General features: G+C 65.0%; 1 protein-coding gene across 1 annotated transcript; it reads right to left on the bottom strand.

Moving 5' to 3' along the window:
* Positions 1-2,028: 2,028 nt before the first annotated feature.
* On the bottom strand, positions 2,029-9,277 carry SGTA (small glutamine rich tetratricopeptide repeat co-chaperone alpha; the record flags this gene model as incomplete). The annotated part of the gene is made up of 10 exons (XM_080712887.1): positions 2,029-2,143; positions 2,226-2,315; positions 3,213-3,250; positions 4,412-4,474; positions 4,837-4,975; positions 6,276-6,380; positions 7,113-7,212; positions 8,243-8,327; positions 8,412-8,518; positions 9,178-9,277. The coding sequence occupies 10 exons, from the start codon at positions 9,275-9,277 to the stop codon at positions 2,029-2,031; spliced, it is 942 nt and encodes a 313-aa protein (XP_080569013.1).
* Between the last annotated feature and the right edge of the window lie 228 nt (positions 9,278-9,505).

The following is a 9,505-nucleotide window of genomic DNA, read 5'->3' as shown; positions in this document are numbered from 1 at the left end:
ATGGTTACCTGACCCCCCGCCGGCAGGAATACCTGGAAACCTGCGGCCTCCGTCCCCAGACCCCGCCATCCCATAGTTTCTCGTAGTGCTGGGGACTCGACCCGGGTCATTTTACCTGTGGCCGCCGCCCTCAGGCTACTTTATTTGAAAACAGGGTCTTGCTAAATTGCCGAGGCCGATGTCCATCCCGTGGTCCTCCGTCTCAGCCTCCCAATGCTGGGTTCACAGGTGCGCACCGCCACATCTCTACATACAAAGGGCCGGGGTGCTCTGGCGGGCGCCCCGCCTCCTCCGGCAGTCGTCTTGGCGGGCACCTGGGCCGCGTGGAGCTGAGCAGCCCCATCTCCACCCCGCACGCTGGGGGCCCAGCCACCCATTCTGTGGCCTTCCTGTGACATTCATGGAAACGGCAGGGGCGTGGAGCCCAGAACCTCGCTCCTTCAGACTGGGTTGCCTGCGGGAGCAACGGGGTGCACACAGGGGCTGCTGCACGCTCCGTGGCGCCAGGGTGGGGCCAGGCGGGTGCCCCCAAAGCAGAACGGCACGGTGCCCGCCCCGCAGAGCTGCCAGTGGCCGGGGTCAGGAGCGGGAAGGCCAGGCCCCTTGCTGCGCGAGCCTCTGCCAAGGCCAGTGTCAGCCGCCATCGGGGCTGAGGACCCCTGGGCTCAGGCCGCCCGCCCGCCCGCGTGCCCGCGTGCCAGGCAAGGCGGGCCACACCCGGGAGGAAGGACACTGCTGGGGTGAGACAAGCAGAGGCGACAATGTGTTTATTCCCGCGCGGTCCCTGTGGACGCACCTGCGACCCCTGCCGCAGGAGAGGAGGCGGCCCTGAGGCCCTCTACCTACACCCGGGCCGGAGGCCACCCGGAGCCCGAGGCGGGTGCCGGCGGAGCTGGAGCCCCGCGCCCTGCAGGTCCCACCCTGGAAGCAGCTCTGGGGGCAGCTCCGGGCCGAGGGGTGGCCCTGCCCGCCGCCCGATGGCTGGAAGAATCACAGAGCCTGACCCGGCCCCGCCACGCGGACTAGGCAGTCGCCCGCAGGCGGCCGGAGTCCCGAGGTCGCGGTGCCTCCACGCAGGGGGCAGCGGCCAGGAGTCTCTGCAGGAGGCCGGGGCCACGGGTGCCACCAGGAGCTCGGGGCCACGCTGCCGCCTCCCCAGAGCCGCCGGCCAAGGAGCGACCCCGACTTCTAGAAAAGACTTTCAAGGCCCGCCTGGGCTTCCTGGGGAGGAGGCCGGGCGGTCTGTATTCAGCTTGCTGGTTCTTGGCTGTGAGTATACAAAACGGGGCCCTGGAAGGACGAGGGGAAAGGGGCAGAGTAAAAGTCCTTCTTCACATGCAGGGCCGAGCTCCTCCTCCTCGCACGAGTCCGATGGGAAATCAGGAAAACGGAAGCGCCGGCCGCTGGGGAGGGACAGGCGGAGTCAGGCCGCGCGCTCAGCCGCTGCGTCGCGGCCGGAGGGCGCTGTGGCTGGCGTGGGGCCGGCGGCCACCGTGACCCTCAGACACTATGGAGAAGGTTCTGGCAGCGTGGACTCAAAAATGCTCTCAAGGTGAGCCGGGTGTGGGGACGCACGCTTGTCATCCAGCATCGGGGAGGCTGAGACAGGAGGATCGTGGTTCGCAGCCAGCCTCAGCTACTTAGTGAGGCCTCTGCAACTCAGTGAGACCGTTTCAAAATAAAGAATGAAAAATAAAAAATAGGGGTGTAGCTCGGAGGTAGAATGGCCCTGCGTTCCATCCCCAGTACCGCAAAATAAAGAAATAAATAAAGTATTTGGGTGAAAGGGTCTAAATGGCTGAAAGGTTTTTGTGGCCCTGGGAACGCACCCAGGGCATTCTACCTCTGAGCCACACCCCACCCCGGTTTACTTTTCCTCTGGACGCGGCCATGCTAGGTCGCCAAGGCAGGCCTCAACCCTGCGGTCCTCGGTCTCAGCCTCCCAGGCGCTGTCCTAAGATGGTCTTGGGAGGGAGCGGAGACGCGGGGAGAGCGGACCCGTGGGCCGCGGCGCCACTCGCCTGGCGCTCACTCCTGCGGCTCCTCGTTGCTGGCGCTGGGCGTCCGGCTGCGCATCTGGCTTCTGAGCTGCTCGATCAACTCCGGGTTCTGCTGCTGCATGTGCTGCGCGAACTGCTGGCCCCTGCGGGACGAGGCGGGGTGGGCTCTGCCTTGCTCCGCCTCCCACCTCCCACCTCCCGCCCCCGTCTCGCAACGCCACTCACGCCTGGATGAGGCTGGCCAAGTCATTCTGTGAAGGGCTGGTGCCCGTGGTGCCCAGGGGGTTGTGGCCGCCGGAGATCACGCTGGACATGCTGCGGGAGAAGTGGACTCAGCCCGGCCGCACGCCTGCCAGTCGCCCCCGCCATTTCTCCTCCGGCCGGCCGCTGAGCCGGACTGCAGGTCCCAGCCCCACCCGGGCAGGCCCCGGGGCTTCTCCTAAGGACAGCTCTGCCTCCAGGGAGGCGAGGTGGCATCTGTGGCTGCCACGCTGGGAGGGGGCTCCGGGCCCAAGGACCAGCGGCCTCCAGTGGGTGAAGCACTTGCCCTGGGGGATCAGGAAGGCGGCCTGGCGCCCGGCAAGTTAAACCCGACGTCCTACACTCGAGTGAAGCGGAAACCTAGGCCCCAGTGCTCACAACAGCTCCAGTCAGTGCGCAGAGCGAGAGCTACCCACAGGCCCAGCAAGCAAATGGATAAGCACAACACAGTCCACCCACGTGCAGGAATATTACACAGACACGAAAAAGGAGCGAGGCTTCGACACACGAGACCTCCACAGCACACAGGACATTGAGCTCTGCGAGGACTGCAGACCCAAAAGGCCACACAGCACGTGACTCCATGGTGGGAACGCCCAGGTGGACAGACACAGGAAGTAGAGTCACGGCTGGGGAGGCCAGAGGCCCGTGCTCATGGACACGGGGTCTCCTTTTGGGGGGTCAAAGACTGTCCTGGGCTAGCGTGGAAACGGGCCGTGACCCTGAACCTACCGACCCTACGTCACGCTCATCTTAGCCCAAAGGCTGAGACGCAACACTGCGCTACTTTGGCGATTTCCCTGCCCTTTGCTCCAGTGGGAGCTGTAACCAGACGTCACAGGAGCTCAGACGTCACAGGAGCTCAGACGTCACAGACGTCACAGGAGCTCAGACGTCACAGGGGCTCAGACGTCACAGGGGCTCAGACGTCCGTCACAGGGGCTCACTTACAGCTGCTGGAGCTGAGGGCTGTTCATCACGTTGGACGCCTGGAGAGAGAGGTTCGTCAGAAAAGGACCCAAACGCCTGATTTTTTAAATTAAACAAACAAACAAACCCCCAAACAAAACCTTCTGCTGTGTGGTGGAGCCAGAGCCCAGGGCGCCCCGCGCCAGCCCGAGGCGCTGCACCCCAGGTCCTGGTGGCCCCAGGAGCGGCCTCCCGCCCGCCCTGCCCCTGCCTGGACAGGTGCTCACCCGCTGCTGCCTGCTCTGGGCGGGGGTCTAGTGTTGCTATGGTAACAGTGTCCTACTAAGCATTTGGGCGCTGGGGGCGGACCCAGGCGCAATTTACTTCTGAGCCCCCGCCACAGAAGGCCAGGCCTTGTTTTTATTTTGAAACAGGGTCGTGCTAGGTTGACGAGAGTCTCACTACTTGCTCAGGCTGGCCTCAACCCTGCCATCCTCCTGTCTCTGTCTCCCAAGTACTGGAATTATATGCACGCACCACGGTGCCTGGCCTCCTTAGGACCTAAAGAAAGCATTAGAGCGGCCAGTAAGGGGCTGGTCATCTTCGTTACGGGGTGCAGGGTCACTCAGCTCAGCCTTCCCCTGGGGAGAGGACAGCCAACAACGCGGGCCAGCAGGTGTGGGCCTCCGCCCCGAGGCCAGACCAGCAAACCCACCACGGGCCACGGGCCCAGAAACTCTCGCCTCTCACGAAGGGCAAGAGGCCTGCTGGGCGGCCCGGGGCCTCAGAGTTTCTCTTTTTTTTTTGTGGTACTGGGGATTAAACTCAGGGCTACACCCCCAGCCCTACTTTTTGAAACAAGGTCTTGGTACTTGCTGAGGCTGTCCTTGAACCTGCGGTCCTCCTGTGTCAGCGTTCCAAGTACTGGGATATCAAGTGTGCACCTGGTTTTCTCTTCCTTAAGACTTGAGACCAGAGGCCTAGGGACCCTGCCGTGTGGCCATGGGGAGGCTGAGACCACCCGGGCCGACGGGGTCCTGGCAGGGAGCTGCTGTTGCAGCTCACGTAACTTGCGCAGTGTCCCGAGACCCCGGGCCAACTTCTCTGCACCCAGGGGCCAGCCGTGGCTGTGACCTCCTGGAGCTGCGTCTACTGAGTGAGGGCTGCGGCCGGGCGGGCCGCGCTCCCGAGGGCCCCTGGGCCAGGACAAGGGGCGTGGGGGTCGCGGTGACAGCTGTTACCATGCTTATGAAGCCGGGGTTGTTCAGCAGGCCGGTGATGTCGAAGCTGCCCACACCTCCTGTCTGCAGAGGGGAAAGCTCCCGTTAGTGGCCCTGGGCGCACGCAGGCCCGCGGGGCTCACGGCCTTGCAGCGCCAGGAGCCAGGCTGCTCCAGCAGGGAGGGCGCGGCGCCCAGCCTGGGCGTACCCGGCCTGCGCTCTACCTTCCTGGTACAGAGTGAACAGAGGATCACTCTACGAGCTCCACCCCAGCCCTTTCTACTTTACTTTGAAACAGGGTCTCTCTGAGTTGCTGAGGCTGGCCTCAAATCTGCAACCCTCCTGCCTCGGCCTCCCGAGCACTGGGCTGGAGGCTGGCCTGCACCCGTCTCACATGGGATCAGAACACTGGCGGGCCCATCCACACGCGGTGCGGCGGCACGTACAGGACTGGGCACCTCCCGCAGCTTCAGCTCGGCGATCTTGAGGTTGGACTTGTAGGTCTCGTTGTCGGGGTCCAGCTCCAAGGCCTTCTTGTAGTAGGCCACGGCCTCCGCGTGCTTGTTCAGGCTGGAGAGTGCCAGGCTGCGGGCGGGAGCGCGGGGTGGCCCAGGTGGCCCGCCCTCCCCGGTGGCCCTCCCGGCATCGTGTGCGGCCCACAGAGAAGGGCCGCGGGGGAACGGATGCATCGGGGAGCCCAGACCCCAATGGCTGCCCACCCCGGGAGGGCCAGAGCAGGGGAGGGCTCGGCCTTGGTGTTTACTCCTGGCCTGTAAGAAACTTGGGGTCCCCTGAGTGACAGGAGCCCCGAGAATACACCTCAGCGTGTGTGTGTGTGTGTGGGGGGGGGTACTGGAGGCTGCACCCTGGGGCAATTCTACCTCCCAGCCCTTTTTTTAGTTTTAGTTGCTGGGGCTGACCCAGAACTTGGGATCCTCCTGGCTCAGCCTCCCAAGGGCTGGGATTACAGGGTGCGCCACCACGCCCGGCTCACGTCTGGGCCTTCGCCCCCGAGGGGACTCAGGTGGGAGCCCAGACAACCTCAGCATGCGGTGGTCACCTGGGAACGTCAAAAGACTGAGAGCAAAAGCCCGCTTGTAACCCCAGTCCTCGGGAGGCGGAGACAGGACTGGGGGAGGACAGCTTCAGAAGCTTATTGAGGCCCTCTGCGACCGAGTGAGACCGTTTCAAAATAAAAGCACAAAATGAAAGGGCCGGGGGAAGAGCTTGGAAGTGAACGCCCGGGTTCCCCCCAGTACCAGGCGCGAGCGTGAGTGCACGCGTGCACACACACAACCCCTCAGCGGGGTGGCTGCACTGAACCGTGAGGGGAGGCCCTGCACGTGAACCTGGGAGCTTCGCCCAGGTGAGGGGTCCGGCTGCCCGTCCCCACGCTCCAGAAACCGCCCTGGGAACACTCAAGCCGGCGCGGGTGGGACGGCCGGGGCCAAGCGCTTATCTTGCAGGTGCACACGGAGCTCTGGGCTCTTGCCCCAGTTCCATAAAGACAAAAACAAAACAAAACAAAAACAAGCCGGGCGTGGTGGGCACGCCTGTCATCCCAGCATTAAGGGGGCCGAGACAGGAGGATCGCAGTTCCTGGACAGCCTCAGCTACACTTTAGTGAGGCCTCTGCAACTCAGTGAGACCCTCTTTCAAAATAAAGAATAAAAAATCGGGCTGGGGCTGGAGCTCGGAGGTAGGATGCCCTGGGTTCAATTCCTGGTACCACAAAAAAGGAAAAGACCCAACCTCAGGCACGGGGAGTGAAGGTTTCCCTGCATCTGCCCTGCGGGTGGGGTGCGGCGTGGGGCCCTGCATTCACAGCCAGCCGGGGCTGCACTGGCCCCGGCCGAGTCTGGGGAGGGAGCGTCGGGTGGCTCACCCCATGCGCCCGTAGGCTTTGCTGTAGGCCGGGTCAATGTGGATGGCCCTCTCGCAGTCCTGCACGGCCCCCGCGTAGTTCCCGAGTTTGCTGTAGGCCGCGGCTCTGGGGAGACAAAGGCAGGTCCTCGCAGGCAGGCCTTGGGGCGCCTCGGCGCTGGCTGCCTGGTAAGGCGCCGCTGGGAGCGCGGCCTGCAGCCGCACCGCGAGGCCGCCTCTTGGTTCCGTCCCTTCTCCCAGGCAAGAGTGGTAGAGCCAGCCTGACTTCAATCCCCAGTACCCTCAATCCCACAAAAAACCAGAAAATTAAATGGTCTTCAGCACTCAGTGGCTGTGCTGGCCTTAAACCTCGGGTCCCTCTGCCTCAGTCTCCTCAGTACTGGATGGACCACTGTGCCCTGCTGTGCAAAGTTTTTAAAAATTGAGACAGGAATCCGGGCGTGGTGGCGCCCGCTTGTAACCCCTGCGCTTGGGAGGCTGAGACAGGAGTGTCACGCAGGTTCGAAGCCAGCCTCAGCTACTTAGTGAGGCTCTCAGCAACTCAGTGAGACCCTATTTCCAAATAAAGTATAAAATAGGTCTGGGGGTGTAGCCCAGAGGTAGAAAAGCCCCTGGGTTCCACCCCTAGAACCACACACACACACACACAAAAAGGCTGCGAGCAGGCCTGGGGGTGAGCTCTGGGTGGTGAGCGCGGGACCCTCGGTTCCATCCCCAGCACCAGAGAGGAGCAGAGGTCACAGGACGCTCTCCCCACCATGGCTCCTGTGGGCGGCGTGTGCAGCCAGCCCGCCTTCGGCTCCCCCGCGCGGCGGGGCGATGGCGCCCGGCTGGGTACCTGTTACAGAAGTAGACGGCGTTGGCGGGGTTCAGCTCGATGGCCTTGCCGTAGAGGTGCACGGCGGCTTCGAAGTTCTCCACCTTCATCTGCTCGTTCCCTGGAGGAAGGGAGACGTGTGGCAGGTGGCTGCGGCAGCGGGGGCCGGGGCTGGAGGGTGCGACGCTCGGACGTCTCAGGAGACCTGGGGCCGCCCGGCTTCCTCCAGACACCAGCTGTCTCTGCCCCACGGGCCACACAGCAGGCAGCCCCTGCAGGAGCCCGCTCTCACCCTGCAGCGGGGCCCGCAAGTCTCCAGACGCCGCGTGTGATGTACACGCTTCCCGAGTTACAGGGCGCACACGCTCCCTGGGTTACGGGCGTACGCGCTCCCTGGGTTACAGGCACACGCGCTCCCTGGGTTACGGGGCGTACGCGCTCCCTGGGTTACGGGCGCACACGCTCCCTGGGTTACGGGGCGCACACGCTCCCTGGGTTACAGGCACACACGCTCCCTGGGTTACGGGCGCGCACGCTCCCTGAGTAACTTGCATCCTGTCACTTAGAATAACGACAAGCGAAGTCTAGGTCCCTGGGTGCTTAGTACCGACGCAGTGTTGAGTGCTTAGTACCAACGCAGTGCTGTGTGCACTTGGGTGGGATCCAGAGGCCTCCACCTCGGGCTACGCCTCAGCCCTCTTTGGCGTTTCTGTGAAAGCGGTCTGCTGGCTGCTGGGGGACTCTGATCCTGCGCTCCCCCAGGCTCACTCCAGCACTGCAGACTGCAGGCGTGAGCCCACACCCGCCCTAACGACCCGCTCTGGAGCGTGGGCCGTGGTTGGCTGACTGCAGGTGTGGGGTTCAGGGACGCGGAGGGACCGTGCGCCCATGAGCTACCGTTTTTCCCCTTGGGTGCCCGGGCTTGAGCCCAGGGGCACCCCGCGCCCGAGCTCCAGCTCTAGCCCAATCGCATCTCCATCCTGAAGCAGGGTCTTCCAGGCTGCGGAGGGTCTCAGCACTTGCGGAGGCTGTCGCTGAACCTGCGAGCCTCCTGTCTCGGCCTCCTAAGACTGGGGTCCCGGGGGCACCGCCACGCCGGCTCTCTGCACTCTTACGGACCCGCCCGGCCCCGGCGGCCCTGGGCCCCTCACCTTCGGTCTTAAGGCGCTCTGCCTCCGCCGAGTCCTCCTCGGAGGGCGGGGTCCGCTCGGGGCTCCTCCAGTCCCGGGGCATGTCCTGCGCAGAGGGAGACACCGGCTGTGCCCGCGCGGCCGCAGGGCTGCGAGGCGCTGGAGGAGGCCCGCGCTCCCCACAGCTCACCTCGCCTGTGGCAGCGGCTTCAAATATCTCCGGCAGAGTGTGCGGGATCGCCAGGCTACTGTCCTCCACCGTCACCCCGAAGGCGGTCTCCAGGCACTGGATGGCCACTGCAGGGAGGACGGGCGTTTCCTCCGCGCCTCCCGCTCCCCCAGTGGCCCCGAGGATGCTCCTGCGGCCTGGGGGTCACGAGTCTCCCCCCGCCATGCCTAACAACAAGGGTCCCCAGAGCCCTGCCCACCCGGGGGTCCTGTCAGCCTGAAGCCTCGGGCACTCTGTGGGGTCACAATGCTGGGGACCCGGGCTGGGGTGGGGGGCTCAGCCTGGCCCGGGGACCCAGGATGTCAAGGACGGCAGCGGAGGGGTACTAAGCAGAAGGAGGCACCGCCGCAGGCAGGACAGGTGCCCTCGCCCACCTGCCCACCTGGTGGAGCCCCAGGGGCTGCGCACCCACGTCCTGACCCCAACCGCAACTGCGAGGGGACGGCGCCGCGGCCACCTCCCCCACAGCACCCTGGCTGTGGCCCACCCACCGGCCGGCCCCCTCAGCTGGCCACTGGAGCACGCAGGACCTGGACAGGACAGTGGCGGGGCCGCACTTGCTGGCAAGGACCCCAGCCACCATGGCGGCCTCCCAGAGCTCCTCCCCGCTCCCAGGCCCTGCTGGGGCGTGGACCAGGCCGGGCGGGGACACGGCCAGCGAGGGGACCGTGAGCATCCCGGGCTGCCCGCCATCCTGCAGGTGGGCGGGCAGGAGCCAGGCGCCTACCCTCCAGGCTCTCTTGGGCATCGGATGAGAGCCCGCCATGCCGGAGCTGGTCGTGCAGGAACCGGACGATGGCATAGGCCAGGCGCTTCTTGTTCTCCATCCTGAGACGCAAGGCGACACCTGGGGGTTTCCAGGATCTGCGGGTCCAAGGTGAGAGGTGGCGAAGGCTGGGCTGTGAGCGTCCCCCAGCCCCGCTCCCGAAAGCCGCTTCCCACCACCACCCCGCTCAGCTTCATGGCAACAAATCCCAGCTCCCCACAGAGCTCTGGGGGGGCCCTGACAGTGACGCCTGGAGCCCTGGAGCAGAGCTGCTGTGGTGACCTGTGGC

The sequence above is a fragment of the Muscardinus avellanarius genome (genome assembly GCF_963383645.1).
Source record: "Muscardinus avellanarius genome assembly, chromosome: 16".
Classification (NCBI taxonomy): Eukaryota; Metazoa; Chordata; class Mammalia; order Rodentia; family Gliridae; genus Muscardinus; species Muscardinus avellanarius.
Note: the sequence above shows the minus strand (reverse complement) of the source record. Positions and strands in the feature narration are given on the sequence as shown.